Source organism: Myotis lucifugus, unplaced genomic scaffold, assembly GCF_000147115.1.
Source record: "Myotis lucifugus unplaced genomic scaffold, Myoluc2.0 scaffold_352, whole genome shotgun sequence".
Classification (NCBI taxonomy): Eukaryota; Metazoa; Chordata; class Mammalia; order Chiroptera; family Vespertilionidae; genus Myotis; species Myotis lucifugus.
In genome coordinates, this window is record NW_005871400.1 from 640,756 (window position 1) to 658,211 (window position 17,456).

The 17,456-nt window shown below is 41.1% G+C and overlaps 1 protein-coding gene across 1 annotated transcript in view; it reads left to right on the forward strand.

The window, feature by feature from the left end:
• The window catches only part of LOC102423824 (ATP-binding cassette sub-family A member 3-like), a 372,708-nt gene that overhangs the window by 214,606 nt on the left and 140,646 nt on the right, over positions 1 to 17,456 (forward strand). The window contains 1 exon segment of the mRNA XM_014466690.2: positions 14,581 to 14,599. Within this exon segment, the coding sequence (XP_014322176.1) occupies positions 14,581 to 14,599 (19 nt within the window).

Genomic DNA, 17,456 nt, shown 5'->3' on the forward strand with positions numbered 1-17,456 from the left:
ATAGAAAGGGAATGGACAGACTATTCTTGGGGGGGAAAGGGGAATGGGAGATGCGGGAAGAGACTGGACAAAAATCGTGCACCTATGGATGAGGACAGTGGGTGAGGAGTGAGGGCGGAGGGTGGGGCAGGAACTGGGAGGAGGGGAGTTATGGGGGGGGGAGAAAGAGGAACAAATGTAATCTGAACAATAAAGATTTAATTTAAAAAAAAGAAAAAATGAGCTCTACCATCATATCCAGCTTTTACTATATTTATTCATGGTAAAGGAAGGATTATTAACGTTACCTATAAATTTGCTTGGAATTAGAGGTTTTCTACCTGAGATGCATGGACCACCAAGTATGGGGCTTCAAATGATAAAATTCTTTAAATTATATTGAAAAACTTTTTGTGCATTTGTATTTTTTCAGAGAAGAATGCATTCATTTTCATCATAGTCTCAATCAAATCAATACTGGTGTCTGAGCCATTGATTTAAATAACACTCTCTTCAATGTACAAAAACAAAAGCTATAAAATAAAGTCTGTGGATAAAATAAGATACTTCTAAAAAGGGTTCTACTAAAACATTTATCTTCAGGTGTTTTTTACTAAATGTTTTGTTGCAAAGCCTATTTTTAAATGGATTTATAGATTAGGCTTGAAAAATGGCCTTGTGAATATAATGACTAAATATCTAACAATTCTTTAAATCATATCTGATAAACCAAATATAGGTGAAAAATGTCCTATAAACTAGTTATCTCACTATGTTTGACTTTCTTATCTTGTTTTAAGATGCATTGTAAAAAATTTCGGTAATTATTCCTGAATCCTTATTTCCAATTCTAAAAATGATAAAATATTTTTACCTCCTTGTGATAAAAATGCTTTGAAAAAATTTCATTTTGAACTAATGTTGCCAAAAGAAAGCAAAATGCCAACATAACAATATTTTTCTTTCAGTGTACACATGTGCATGTATGCATAATATCCAAAATAGAGATGTGCCACCTATTTGTTAAATTACATGAGGCCATGTAATTATCTATTTAAAAGAGCAAGAATGGGCCTGAAGGAATGTTAAGCAGGGAGGTCAACCTTCCCTGATATTCCATTCAATTTGAGTAACATTGGCAATGCAAAGTAAAGACAGTACTGCCAAAGTCAATATCCTAGACATCTATGTCTACACTACAGCTTTCTCTGTGCTAATAGTGTTTATGCCATCTGTCTGTTTCCAATTAAAGTCCATTTTTTATTCAATGACAAAAAAAATAAAAAAAATAAAAGAGTAGGAGGAATCTCTCTTCACACACACACACACACACACACACACACACAGATAAATGAAAGGTAGGCAAGCCATTTATTAGAAACAGAGTATAAAGTAATGGTACTAAGAATTCTCAACAGCATGAAAAAAAAACATAGATACTATAAAAAACAACCAATTGAAAATGAAGAATAACATAGCTAAAATAAAGACTACACTGGAAAGAAAAAACAATAAGAGGAACCAGTGAATTAGAAGACAAGGTAGAAAAAAATCACTCAATTAGAGTGGCAAAAAAATATATATAATTTAAAAGCATAAGAATAGTTTAAGAAAACTTTGAAAAAAAAATGAAATGTAACAATATCCATACTGTAGGGATACCAGAGGGAGAATAAAATGAGCAAGGGATCGAGAACCTATTTGAAGAAATAAGAACAGAAAACTTCTCTATTCTGGTGAAGAAAAACTTCACACAAATTCAGGAAGCAAAGAGAGTTCCAATCAAGATAACCCCAAATATAACCTCAAAAAAAAAAATCATGATTAAAATAGCAAACGTTGAATACAAAGAATCTTAAGGGCAGAAAGAGAGAGACAGAAAATTACCTGAAAAGGAGTTCCCATTAGAATGTCAACTGACTTCTCAATAAGAAACACTTCAGGCCAGAAGGGAGTGGCATGAAGTATTGAAAGTAATGAAAAGCACAGGTCTAATCCTAGATGACTGTATCCAGCAATGCTGTCATTTAAAATTGAAAAGTGAAATAAAGAGCTTCACAGAAAAAAAAAGAAAGACTAAAAGAATTTATTATCACCAAACCAGCACTGCAAGAAATGCTAAAGGGACTATTGCAAGAAGAAGAAAGAGATAGAAAGGAGCATAGGCATAAGAATAAAAATGGCAATAAATAAATATCAATCAAAAGACACAGGGTAGCTGAATGGATAAAAACACATGCCGAAAGAACCAAGATGGCGGCGTAGGGAGTGGACCTGTGCATGCTGCTCTCTCACAGCATCATTGAAACTATCAACTATGAGGTAAACAACCACCACTCAGAACCATGGGGAAGTTGGCCCAGTGGGAGATCTACAACTGGAAGAAAAGAAAGAAGCGCAGTGAGACTGAGTGGGAGCTGCGGAGGCACCAAAACCAGAGGTACGCAGTCACATGCCAGGCGGGCTGCAAATGGATTCGCGGTGTTTTTTTTTCAATCGGAAGCGGTTACGAACCCTCGAATCCTCTGGGCTTGCTCGGGGCGGGTCTCTGAGGCCCCAGATCCCACAGGGAGAGGCGGCCACGGCCTTGCAGTGGTCGGAGAGCGAGGGAAGCTCTGACGCGCGGCTGCTCACCGGCACTGAGGGACAAGAAGTCCTGGTGTCCCGAGGAGGCGAGGGGCGCGGAGACGCCGCCATCGCTATTTCCTCCGCGCTGGCGACTCCCTTAGACCCCGCCCTATCATCCGGGCTGTGCCAGAGGCACAAGAGGGAATGACTGTGCTTTTACAAACTCTCAAATCCACTGAGCTGGTTCGGGCGGGTCTCTGAGGCCCCAGGCCCCAAGGCGAGAGACGGCACAGCCTTCCAGCGGTCAGAAAGCGAGAGCGAGGGAGGCTCTGGAGCTCGGCTGCTCGCCAGCACTGGGGGACACAAAGTCCTGGTGTCCTGGATAGGCAAGGGGCCGCTGAGTCTCCGCCCCCACCGACTCCCTGTGACCCCGCCCTACGCAATTTACATTCCCATCTGGGCTGTGCCAGACTCACAAGTAGAAACGCCTTTGCTTTTGCAAACTTTCAAATCCTCTGAGCTGGTTCGGGCGGGATCATGAGGCACCAGACCCTACGGGGAGAGGCAGCACGGCCTTGCAGCCATCAGAAAGCGAGGGAGACTCTGTCGCACAGCTGCTCGCCGGCACTGGGGGACACAAAGCCCTGGCAGAGATTCAAGGGGCCGCGGAGACTCAGCCAGTGCTATTTGCTCTGCCATGGAGACTCCCTGAGACCCAGCCCTAATCAATTTACATCCCCATCCAAGCTGTGCCAGATGCACAAAAAGACCCACCTGCGCTTTTGCAGCCTATCCCAACAAATTGCAGACGTCAACTGCTCGCAGCCATGGGAGACACACTCAAGAAGCAGACCCAGGAGAACCAGGATGGCGGCATAAGGAAGAGACCTGTGCGTGCTACCTCACACAACAACATCAAAACTACCAAATATCAGACAAACACCTATCATACAGAACCATGGGAAAGTTGGCCCAGTGGAAGCTCTACAACTGGAAGGAGAGAAAGAACATTGAGACTGAGTAGGATGTGCAGAGACACCAAGTACAGAGCCCAACCCAACAAACTGCAGATTTCAGCTCCTTGCATCTGGGAGGGACGCAATCGGGGGGCGGAGTCGGGTCCCGGGCAGGCCGGGGCTGGGCCTGACTGGGCCAGCACTGTGGAACCGCTGTACCAGCAAGCGCACAAACATGCCCACTGGTTCCAGGCTCTCGTGGGGTACTGGGGGACAGCAGACAGGCAGTCTGTGCAGTTGGTGGAGGGCAGGAGTGCTGGATGTTAAGCCACCAGGAACGCCTGGAGATTTTGTCTGGTGGGGAGCCGCCAGCAGGGGACAAAGGGCCAAACTTCCTGTTTCCCCGGTAAGGCTGGGATGGCCCCCGTGAGGTAGGGACAGCCCCGGTGAGGTTGAAACGGCCCCCGTGAGGTAGGGACGACCCCGGTGAGGTTGAAACAGCCCTGGTGAGGTTGGGACGGCCCTGGTGAGGTTGAAACGACCCCGGTGTGGTAGGGACAACCCCGGTGAGGTTGAAACGGCCCCGGTGAGGTCGGGACGGCCCCTGTGAGGTTGAAATGACCCCCGTGAGGTAGGGACAGCCCCGGTGAGGTTGAAACGGCCCCCGTGAGGTAGGGACGGCCCTGGTGAGGTTGAAACGGCCCCCGTGAGGTAGGGACGACCCCGGTGAGGTTGAAACGGCCCCGGTGAGGTCAGGACGGCCCCGGTGAGGTTGAAACGGCCCCCGTGAGGTAGGGACGACCCCGGTGAGGTTGAAATGGCCCTGGTGAGGCTCAGACGGCCCTGCTGATGTTGAGACTACTCCAGAGAGGTTGGGACAAATAAAGGAGACCAGTATAGACTGATGAACAGGGGGAGGAGATACAGAAGCAGAGCAACATTGAACAGAATGTCAAACTACAGTGGGAAGCCTGGGGAGGGTTTGGGGGGGGGATTAAGAGATCAACTGAAGGACTTATATGCATGCATATAAGATTAATCAATGGACACAAGACATGGGGCGGGGGGGTGGGGGGTAGGGGCTGGGGGAATGTCAAGGGGGGGAAAAAGGAGACATATGTAATACTCTTTGTAATACTTTAATAAATAAAAATTATTTTTAAAAAAAGAAATTGAGGATTAGTGAGATAAAGTAAAAAAAAAACAAAAAAACAAAAAAAACACATGCCTACAAGAGACCCACCTCAAAAAAAAGACACCACCTAAAAATGAATGGATAAAAGAAAATATTCCATGCAAATGGAAACAAAAAAAGATGGAGTGGCAATACTTTAATCTGACAAAATAGACTTTAAAACAAAGGTCAAACAAGTAAAAAAAAGAAGGTTCCAGCAAATACTAAAATTCAACTAAAGGATATAACCCTGGTAAACATACGTCTGCCCAATGTAAAAGCTCCTAGAAATATTTTTAAATGTATAGGGGTCTTTCAGAAAAAGATCAACAGCAATATAGTCATAGTAGGGGACTTTAAGACCCCAATGACATTACTGATTTATCATATGAATAAAATGAGGGATAAAAATCAAATGATCATATCAATAGATACTGAAAAAGCATTCAACAAAACTCTCAGCAAAGTAGAAATAGACCAGTAATAAACTTTCAGAAAGAATTTTTTTTAAAAAAATCCAATTTGCTATTGCAACAACAAAAAACAAGTTACCTAGGAATAATCTTAACCAACGAGGTAAAATACCTGTACTCAGAAAAATATAAGACATTGAAAAAAAATCGAGGAAGATACTAACAATTGAAAGTAATGAAAATCATGTTCATAATAATACCATGTTCATGTATTGGAAAGATTAACATCATTAAAATGTCAATACTAGCCCTAGTGGCCTAACGGATAAAGTACTGGCCTCCTAAAATGCCCATACTACCCAAAGCAATCTACCGATTCAGTGCAATCCCTATTTAAATATCAACGGCATGTTTCACAGATCTAGAACAAATATTTCAAAAATTTATATTGAAGCAAGAAAGGCCCCACATAGCCTCAGCTATCTTGAGAAAGAAGAACAAAGTTGGAGGTCCATAATACCAGATATCAAACTATACTACAAAGCCGCTGTAATTAAAACAGCCAGGTACTGGCACAAGAATAGGCATATTGACCAATGGAAAAGAACTAAGACCCCAGAAATCAACCCATGCCATCATGGTCAATTAATACTTAACAAAGAAGGCAAAAGTACATAATGGGGTAAAGACCATTTTTTTTAGCAAATGGTGTTGGGAAAATTGAACAGGCACATGCAAAAAAAATGAAATTAGACCACCAACTTACACCATACACAAGAATAAACTCAAAATGGATAAATTTCAAGTCACAAAACCAAAAAATGTAAGTCATGAAACCAAAAAAAACTAGAAGACCTAGAAGAAAGCATATGTAGTAAGATCTGTGACATTCACATATTTTTGCCCCTACATCTGCTACGGCTAGAGAGACAAATAAAATGATAAACAAATGAAATACATCAAACTGGAAATATTCTGCATAGCAAAACATACCATAAACAAAATGAAAAGGTAGCCCATATTTGTCCCTGACACATATGATCAGGGATGCATAAATAACTTGTACAACTTAACACCAGGAAAGCAATCCAATTTAAAAAATGAGCAAAGTCAGTGGATTGAGCGTCGGCCTGCGGACTCGGGGGTCCCAGGTTCGATTCCGGTCAAGGGCATGTGCCTTGGTTGTGGGCACATCCCCAGTGGGGGATGTGCGGGAGGCGGCTGATTGGTGTTTCTCTCTCGTCGATGTTTCTGGCTCTCTATCCCTCTCCCTTTCTGTAAAAAATCAATAAATATATTTTAAAAAATAAAAATAGGAAATGAGCAAAGGACCTGAATAGATACCTCTCCAAAAAGACATACAGATGGCCAATAGACACATGAAAAAATTACTCAAAGACACCAATCATCAGAGAGGTGAAAATTAAGACTATAATGAGGTGTCACCACACACCTGTCAGAATGGCTACTATCAATAAATCAACAAACAAGTACTGTCGAGGATGTGAAGAAAGGGGAACCCTAGTGTAATGTTGAGAATGCAGACTGGTGAGGTCACTATGGAAAACAGCATGGAGTTTCCTAAAAAAATTAAAAATGGAATTGCCTTGTGACCTAGCAATCCACTTCTGGGAATATATCCTAAGAGACCCAAAACACCAATCAGAAAGAATATATGCACAACTTTGTTCATAGAGTGTTATTTACAGTAGCTGAGATATGGAAACGGCCCAAGTGCCCATCAGTAGTACATTCTGTTGATACATTTACACAATGGAATACTATGGGACTATAAAAAAGAAGGCTCTCTTACCCTTTGAGACACCATGGAGGGACCTGGTCATTATTATGCTAATCCAAATAAGCCAGTCAAAGAAGCAAATATCACATGATCTCACTTGTATGTGCAACCTAATGAACAAAATAAACTAACAAACAAAATAGGTTCAGAGGCCTGGATGCATGGAACAGACACAGATCATGAGAGATGGCAAGATGTTAACCAACAAACTTATATGCATATATGCACAGCCCATGGGCAAAGATGATAATGTATTGTAGGTTGGGTTGGAGGTGGTGGCTGGGTGTAGGTGAGGAAAGGGGTGGATATGAGGACATCTGTAATACTGTCAAAAATAAAGACATCATCTGCATACTGTATCATACACCTGTCCCCCCATGCACAGTCTCTTTATCACTTGTTGCAGTGGTTCTCAACCTTCCTAATGCCACAACCCTTTAATACAATTCCTCATGTTGTGGTGACCCTCAACCATAAAATTATTTTCATTGCTACTTCATAACTGTAATTTTGCTACTGTTATGAATTGTAATGTAAATACTCCGTATCTGATATGCAGGATGTATTTTCAGGGGTCGCAACCCACAGGTTGAGAACCGTTGTTTTATGGTCTTGTAGGCTAGAGAGCAAGACGAGGCCTCAGATCTCCTGTGAACCAACTCGTTCGTTGTAGGCAACTCACTCTTCAGCGCAGCTATGGCCACTATCTGTGGGAGTCTAGTCCTTCCCATTGGGTCAGTATACCGTGTATCTACATCAAGACAATTCTCTATTACAAAGTCTTTATTTCATTTTGACTTAAAGTTAAGCACAATGGCAGGGGTTGCTCCCCCATCAAATGGAATAAATGTTTATTTCAATTGCATAGTTATTTTCAGTGTGAGTGACAAGTCCTTCAAGAATGGTTGTAATTCTGGACTCCTGTTTGGAAATATATGGAGCAAAGCTATAGGAGCATCTGATTTCAAAGATCACTGTCCCATTTTAGTCAAGGCAAATCCCCTGCTACAGGAATTATGTTAGCTGCCTTGCAATAACCTGATGAGGGACCTAGGCTACCAGATCAGAGATTATTGTTTTCTTAGATTATTGTTTTCTTAGATTGTTGGCAACAAATGGGTGGAGAGAAATAGAGTCAACCTCAAACTGATAAACCTCATTCTTGCAGACCTGTCTGCCCAGTAGAAATTTTCGTTTTAGAGATTTCACTCCTCAACTTGTTAAATTTAGCCACTATAGGGTGGACAGCAAAGTTGATGGTTGCAGGAATAGGGAAGGGGTCAATGTGGAGGTGGGCTTTCCTCAGCATTTTTGTGTGGTTTTACTAAATTTATTGGGGTGACATTGATTAATAGGGTTATATAGGCTTCAAGTGTATATACTATGATACATGATCTGTATATTGCATTGTGAGCCCACCACCCAAATTCAAATCATCTTTTACCACTATATATTTGGACCTTTTTACCCTCTACTAGCCTCCTACCGTCTTCTTTCTGGTAACCATAGTATCACTGCATTTCTATGTCTCTGAGTTTCAGTTTTATGTCTCACATATGAGTGAAATCATATGGTTCTTAGCTTTTTTTGACTGATTTATTTCACTTACATAATATTCTCAAGGTCCATCCATGTTGCTGAAATGGCACTATTTAATCTTCTCTTGTGGCTGACTAGTATTCCATCATATATTTGTGCCACATTTTCTTTATCCAGTCCTCTTTGGAAAAACACTTTAGTTGTTTCCATGTCTGTGCTACCATGAATAATGCTGCAATAAACATATTGTTGCATAAATGCTTTTGAGTTTTTAGGGTAGATACCCAAGAGAGGGGTTACTGGGTCAGTAGGTAACTGTATTTTTAGACTTTTGGGGAACCACCATACTGTTTTCAATAGTGGTTGTGCCACTTTACATTCCCACCACCAGTGAATGGGAGTTCCTTTTCCTCCACAACCTCTCCAATACTTGCTATTACCTGTCTTGTTGATAATAGCCATTCTAACAGATGTGCAGTGGTATCTCGTACTTTTGATTTGCATTTCCCTATATAGCTAGTGACGTTGAACATCTTTTCATATATCTGATGGTTGTTTGTATGTCTCCTTGGGAGTGGTGTCTGTTCAGCTCCTCTGCCCATTGTTGTTGTTATTGTTGCTAGTCCGCACCTGAGGATATTTTTTCCATTGATATTTACAGAGAATGGAAGGAAGAGAAGAGAGAAACATCTATGTGAGAGACACACATCAGTTGGTTGGCTCCCACACATGTCCAGATCAGAGCTGAGGATTGAACCTACAACAATGACATATGCCTTTGACTGGGAACAGAGCCCATGACCCTTCAGTGTGCAGACCGACACACTAACCACTGAGCTCACCAGCCAGGGCCCAATGCCCTTTTTTTAGATTCTTTACATATAGTATTACATATGTCTCCCTTCCCCCCCACCCAATATTACCTTCTCCCTGGCCACCCCCACCACCCAGCACATGCACTCACCCCCCTACTGTCTGTATCTATTGGTTAGGCTTATATGCATGCATACAAGTCCTTTGGTTGATCTCTTTCCCCGCCCCACCACCCTCCCCCACCTTCCCTCTGAAGTTTGATGGTCTGTTCCATACTTCTCTGCCTATGGATCTATTTTTTTTCATTAGTTTATGTTGTTCATTATATTCCACAAATGAGTGAGATCATGTGATATTTATCTTTCTCCGACTGGCTTCTTTTGCTTAGCATAATGCTCTCCATGTCCATCCATGCGGTTGTGAATGGTAAGAGTTCTTTCTTTTTTACAGCAGCATACTATTCCATTGTGTATATGGAATCCACTCATCTGCTGATGGGCACTTAGGCTGTTTCCAGATCTTAGCTATGGTGAATTGTGCTGCTATGAACATAGGGGTGCATATATCCTTTCTGATTGGTGTTTCTGGTTTCTTGGGATATATTCCTAGGAGTGAGATCACTGGGTCAAATGGAAATTTCATTTTTAATTTTTTGAGGAAACTCCATACTGCCTTCCACAGTGGCTGCACCAGTCTGCATTCCCACCAGCAGTGCACAAGGGTTCCTTTTTCTCCAAATCCTCACCAGCACTTATCGTTTGTTGATTTGTTGATGATAGCCATTCTGACAGGTGTGAGATGGTACCTCATTGTCATTTTGATTTGCACCTCTCAGATGATTAGTGACTTTGAGCATGTTTTTATATGTCTCTTGGCCTTTTGTATGTCCTCTTTGGAAAAGTGTTGATTTAAGTCCTTTGCCTATTTTTTTATTGAATTGTATATCTCCCTTTTGTTAAGATATATGAGTTCCCTATAAATTTTGGAGATTAGGCCCTTATCGGAGATAACATTGACAAAGATGTTCTCCCATGCAGTGGGCTTTCTTGTTGTTTTGTTGATGGTTTCTTTTGCTTTGCAGAAGCTTTTTATTTTGATGTCCCATTGTTTATTTTCTCCTTCGTTTCCATTGCACTGGGAGCTGTGTCTACAACATGTCTGATATTTTGCGGCCTATGGGTTTTTCCAAGATTATCATGGTTTCCAATCTTATGTTTAAATCCTTTATCCATTTTGAGTTTATTTTTGTGTATGGTGTAAGTTGGTGGTCTAGTTTCATTTTTTTGCACGTATCTGTCCAATTTTCCCAACACCATTTATTGAAAAGACTGCCTGGATTCCATTGTATGCTCTTACCTCCCTTGTGAAATATTAATTGAGCATAGTGGCTTGGGTCGATTTCTGGGTTCTCTGTTCTGTTCCACTGATCTATATGTCTGTTCTTGTGCTAGTACCAGGCAGTTTTGAGAACAGTGGCTTTGTAATATAGCTTGATATCTGATATTATGATCCCTCCAACTTTGTTCTTCCTTCTCAGGATTGCTACAGCTATTCGGGGTCTTTTTTTATTTCATACTAGAGGCTCAGTGCACAAAATTCGTTCTTTCAAGAGTAGGCCTTTGCAGCCCCAGTTGCCTCGACCCTCGCATCCCAGGCTCCGTCCAGAAGGTTGTCTGGAAGGTCATCCAGAAGGGCATCTGGGCGGTCATTCTGCTGTTTGGTTGTTTGGTCAATTTGCATATTATGCCTTTATTATTATAGATGAATTTTTGGAGAGTTTGTTCCAGGTCTTTGAAGTATGCTATTGGTATTTTAATGTGGATTGCATTAAATGTATAGATTGCTTTGGTTAGTATGGACATTTTAATGATGTTGATTCTTTCAATCCATGACCTCAGTATATTCTTCCATTTGTTTATGTCTTCCTCTATCGCTTTTTTCAATGCCCTATAGTTTTCTGAATACAGGTGTTTTACCTCCTTTGTTAAGTTTATTCCTAGGTATCTTAATTTTTTTGGTGCAATGCTAAATGGAATTTGTTTGTTTCTCTTTCTGTGTGTGAGTTCATTATTGGTGTATAAAATAGTCATAGATTCCTGGGTGTTAATTTTGTATCCTGCTACATTGCCAAATTCTTTTATTAAATCTAGTAGTTTTTTGATGGAATCTTTAGGGTTTTCTATGTACAATATCATGTCATCCACGAATAATGACAGTTTTACTTCTTCTTTTCCAATTTGGATGCCTTTATTTTTTCTTCTTGTCTAATCACTATGGCTAGCACTTCCAATACTATGTCAAACAGGAGTGGTGTGAGTGGGCATCCCGTCCTATTCCTGTTCTTAGGGGAAATGGTTTTAGTTTTTGCCCATTGAGTATGATGTTGGCTGCAGATTTTCATATATGGCCTTTATTAATGTTAGATATAATGTCTTTATTTCTACTTTGCTGAGCATTTTCATCATAAATGGTTCTCAGTTTTTGTTGAATGCTTTTTCTGCATCTATGGATCATGTTATTTTTATCCTTCATTTTATTTATGTGATCTATCACATTTATTGATTTGTGAGTATTGGACCAGCCCTGCATCCCTGGCAAAATTCCACTTAGTCATTGTGTATGCTTCTTTAAATGTATTTGTGGATCTCATTTACTAATGTATTATTGAAGATTTTAGTTTTTATGTTTATCGTGGATGTTGGCCTCTAATTTTTTGTCATTTTGCAATTAGGATAAATGCTGGCCTTATAAAAATAGCTTGAAAGTCTTCCTTTCTCTTTAACTTTTTGGAATTGTTTTAGTAGGGTAGATGTTAGTTCTTCTTTGACTGTTTGGTAATATTAGCCTATAAACCCATCCATTCCAGGACTTTATTTGCTCTGATTTTATTGATTGCTTATTCAATTTCATTAGTAGTTATTGGTCTTTTCCGCTTTTCTGATTCTTCCTGATTGACTTTTGGAAGATTGTATTTTTCTAGGAATATGTCGCTTTGGTCAAGATTATCCAGTTTGTTAGAATAGAGTTGTTCATAGTATTTTTTTATGATTTTTCTTGTATCTCTGTGGGGTCAGTTGTTACTTCACCTCTTTCATTTCTGATTTTATTTATTTGGGTACTCTCTCTTTGTTTCCTGGTGCGTCTGGCAAGAGGTTCATCAATCTTGTTTATTCTTTCAAAGAACCAGCTCTTGATTTTAATGATCTTTTGTATTGTATTGTATTTTTTGTCTATATGTCATTTATTTCTGCTCTGATCTTTATTGTTTCCTTCCTTCTGCTTATTCTGGGCTTTCTTCTTGCTCTCTTTCTAATCTCTTAAGTTGGAGGGTTAGATACCTTATTACCAGTTTTTCTTATTTTTTGAGGTAGGCCTGTAGTTCTATCATCTTCCCTCTCAGGTTTGCTTTCATGTGTCCCATAGATTTTGAATTGTTGTGTTTTCATTGTCATTTGTTTCTAGGATGTTTTTTTTTCTTCTTTGATATATTTGGGAACCCATTCACTGTTTAATAGCATGCTATTTAGCCTCCATGTGTTTGATTGTTATTGAGTGTTTTTATTGTAGTTGATTTCTAACTTTATGCCATTGTAATCTGAAACAATGCTTAATATCATTTCAATCTTCTTGAATTTGTAAAGACTTAGCCTGTGTCCCAATATGTGGTCTATCTTTGAAAATGTCTCATGTGCACTTGAGAAAAATTTATATTCTGTAGCTTTGGGGTGAAATGTTTTGAAGATGTAAATTAAGTCCATCTGATCTAGTGAGTCATTTAGGATTGCCATTTCCTTGTTGATTTTTTGTCTAGAAGATTTATCCAATGATGTCAATGGGGTATTTAAATCCCTAACTATGATTGTATTGCTGTTGATCTCTCTCCCCTGATATCTTCCAGAAGTTTTTGTTTTGTTTTGTTTTGTTTTGTTTTTGTTTTTGGATGCTCCTGTATTGGATGCATACTAGTATATTGTACTAGAGTTACATCCTCTTGATGTATCGAACCCTTTAGTATTATGAAGTAGCTTCATTATCTCTTGTTATGGGCTTCACTTTGAGGTCTATTTTGGCAGATATAAGTTTTGCTACCCCAGCTTTTTTTTTTTTTCATTTCCGTTTGCCTGAATAATTTTTTTCTATCCCTTCACTTTCAGTCTGTATGAGTCCTTTGTTCTGAGGTGGGTCTCTTGTAGACAGTATATACAGTATAAGGTTCCTGTTTTCCTATCCATTTGGCTGTCCTATATCTTTTGATTGAAGCATTTAATACATTTACATTTAAGATTAATGATAAGTTCTCATTTGTTGTTATTTTATTCTTTATGCCTGTATTCCTACCTCTCTTTCTATTTATTCTTTTTTACACCAGTCCCTTTAGCATTTCTTGCATTGCTGGCTTGGTGGTAAACTCCCTTAGCCTTTTTTTGTCTGCAAAGCTCCTGATTTCACCTTCAATTTTTAATGATAGCCTTGCTGGATAGAGTATTCTTGGATTCATTCCCTTGATTTTTATCACTTTGTATACTTCTTGCCATTCCCTTCTGGCCTTATGTATTTCTGTTGAGAAATCAGTTGATAGTCTAATGGCAGATCCCTTAGACATTCTGTCTGTCTTGCAGCCTTCAATATTATTTCTTTGTCTTTTATGTTTTCCAATTTAATTATGATGTGTCATGTTATAGGTCTTTTTTGATTCATCTTGAGAGGCACTCTCTGTGCTTCTTGGACTTGTGTGACTTTTTTCTTCCCGAGTCAGGGAAGTTTACTGTCAATATTTCTTCAAAAAGGTTTTCTATTCCTTGCTCAGCTTCCTCTCCTTCTGGCACCCCTATTATATAGATACTAGAGGCCCGGTGCACAAAAATTTGTGCACTCGGGGCGAGGGGTGCCTCAGCCCGGCCTGCGCCCTCTCGCAGTCTGGGACCCCTCGGGGGATGACCACCTGCTGGCTTAGGCCTGCTCCCCGGGGGATTGGGCCTAAGATGGCAATCAGACATCCCTCTGGCAGCCCGGCAGCCCTTGGGGGATGTCCACTTGCCAACGGGGAGCAGACCTAAGCTGCAGTCGGACTTCCTTAGCACTGCTGAGGAGGCAGGAGAGGCTCCCACCACCACCGCTGTACTGGCAGCCATCAGCCTGGCTTGTGGCTGAGCAGAGCTCCCCCATGTGGAAGCGCACTGACCATCAGAGGACAGCTCCTGCATTGAGCGTCTGCCCCCTGGTGGTCAGTGTGTTTCATAGTGACCAGTCATTCCCAGTCTTTCTGTTGTTAGGGACAGTTTGCATATTACCCTTTTACTATATAGGATAGAAGCCTGATGCACGGGTGGGGGCCAGCTGGTTTGCCCTGAAGGGTGTCCCGGATCTGGGTGGGGGTCCCGCTTGGGTGCCTGGCCAGCCTGGGTGAGGGGCTGATGGCTGTTTGCAGCTGGTCACACCCCGTTTAGGGTGGGCGTTCCCACTGGGGTGCCTGGCCAGTCTGAGTGAGGGACTGAGGGCTGTTTTCAGGCTGGCCGGCGACTGAAGCTCCCAGCCTCTCCTTTTTTTCTTTTTTTAATTCTGGGATTTATTTACCTTCTATAATTGAAACTTTGTTGCTGTCACTGGAGCTGAGAGCTGAGAGGCTCCTGCTCGCTCCAGCTCTGAGGCCACAGCCTGCTGAAAGCAGGTATCTGGAGTTTGTTTAGCTTCTATAATTGAAACTTTGTTGCTTTCAGAGATCAGAGCCAGGCCGCGGCAGGCGGGGAACCTTGGCTTCCCTCATCACTGGAGCAAGCAAGCCTCTGGGTTCCTTCAGCTGCATGGCTGCCGGCCGCCATCTTGGTTGGGTTAATTTGCATATTGTGCTGATTAGCCCATGGGAGGTATAGCGAAGGTATGGTCAATTACCATGTTTGTCTATTATTAGATAGGATTATTGTGTGTTGGTCCTTTAGGACGGTGCCTGCATTTCCAGCTGTCTCTGCCTGACAGACAGCAACCCTCTGCTTTTCACAGCCAGATGTTATGGGGGCACCTTTCTCTGTTCTGGTATTTCCTGCTGGTGGGCCCAACTTGGGGATTAGATCCCAGAGTTCTCAGTGGCAACCCCTCACAGCTGAGATATCCTTCTGGAATTTCAGCTGCTCTCTGTGGGAGCCCATCCAGCCCTTTTGCATCTCCACCCTTCCTACCAGTTTTTATGTTGTCTCCACTTTCCATCTTTGGTTATCAGGGTTCTCTCCGATGAGTCTTCTGTTGATTATTCAGGGTGGGGTTTTTTATTTTTGCTTTTTTACTTTAGTTGTAATTCCAGTTTGGTTCTGGGAGCATGTCTGTGAGCTGCCACTTATTCTGCTGCCATTTTTACTCTTTATGCCTATGTTCCTCTCTATATATTTTTTCTTCTTCTTACAGCAATCCCTTTAACATTTCTTACAATGTTGGTTTGGTGGTGGTAATCTCCTTTAGCCTTTTCTTGTCAGGGGAGATTTTTATTTCACCTTTAGTTTTGAATGATATCTTTTCTAGTGAGTAGTCTTGGTTTTTAAATCCTTGCTTTGCATTACTTGAAGTGTTTCTTTGAGAAATCAGTTGACTGTCTTATGGGAGCCCTTTTAAGTAGCTATCTTTCTTTTATGGCTTTTAAGATTTTCTTTTTCTCCATAACAGTTGGCATTTCTATTATGATGTGTCCTGGTGTGGACCTTTTTGGGTTTATCTTGTTTTGAACTCTGTGCACTGCCTTAACTGATATGTCTTTTTCATTCATCAGTTTAGTCATTATTTGTTCAAATTGTTTCTTGATTCCTCTCTCTCTTCTCCTTCTGTTCCCCCTATGATGTGGATTTTCTTTCTCTTCATGTTGTTCCAAAGGTCCCTTAAACTATCCTCATTTTTAAAGTTATGTTCTTTCTTTTTCTTTTCCTTTTTCTTTTTCTTTTTCTTTTTCTTTTTCTTTTTCTGTTCTGATTGGATGTTTTTCACACCTTACCTTCCAGATTGCTGATGTGATCCTGTGATCCTGTGGTTCATCCAATGTAGTTTATTTCTTTCAGTGTATTCTTTATTTCAAATATTGTATTCTTTGTTTCTGACTGCTTTTATGGTTCTATGTGGTGTGTGTGGTTTTTCAAGCTGTTGAGCATTCTTTTTTTATATAATTTTTATTTCAAAGTATTACAAAGAGTATTACATATGTCTCCATTTTTCCCCTCCCTTGACATTCCCCCGGCCCCTAGCCCCTAGTGTCTTGTGTCCATTGGTTATTCTTATATACATGCATATAAGTCCTTCGGTTGATCTCTTAATCCCCCCCAAGCCCTCCCCAGGCTTCCCACTGTAGTTTGACAGTCTGTTCAATGTTGCTCTGCCTCTGCATCTACCCCTGTTCATCAGTCTATACTGGTCCCCATTATCTGTCCCAACCTCACTGGAGCAGTCCCAACCTCACCGGGGCTGTCTCGGCCTCACCGGGGCTATTTCAACCTCACTGGGGCCGTCCCAACCTCACCGGGGCCGTCCCGACCTCACCGGGGCCATTTCAACCTCACCGGGGCCATCCTTATAACTATTAGTTTGAACTCTATACCTGATAAATTGCTTGCATTCATTTCATTTAGCTGTTTTTCTGGAGATTTGTCTTATTATTTTATTTGAGATATTTTTCTTTGTTTCCTATTTTGGCTGCCTCTTTGTATTTGTTGCTCTGTATTGGATTGATATACTATGACTCCCAGTATTTGTAGGGTGGCTTTATGTAGTAGATGTTATGGGGCACTGTGGGAGCACAGGTCCTTCTCTGCTAGGAACTGGAACTATGTGGACACCAAGCAGTGGATGAAGATGATATTAATAGTCTTAGGCTTATAGGAGAATCTTTATTGTAGACCATGTAGCCATTATTACCAAAGAGCTATCAGACAAAACAGTTCTTCCAAGGAGCCCCACAAAGCAGCCGCTGCTAATATAGCAGCCATTGCAAACACAGTAGCCTAACTAAGCAGCCCTTGCTAATACAGTAGCAAACACAGGAGCCATACCAAGCAGCTGCGCACTAGTTGGTTAACAGCATATCTTTATACCAACTCAGACAAAAGAGGCTTCTTGCCAATTAGTGACATCAATATTTGGGTTATAGAAAGGTATGCCTGCACAGTCCATACTGTATAATCACTGTGTCCTTGCTCAGATTGGCCTTGAATGTCCGGAATATTCTGGACAGGCCCCCACAC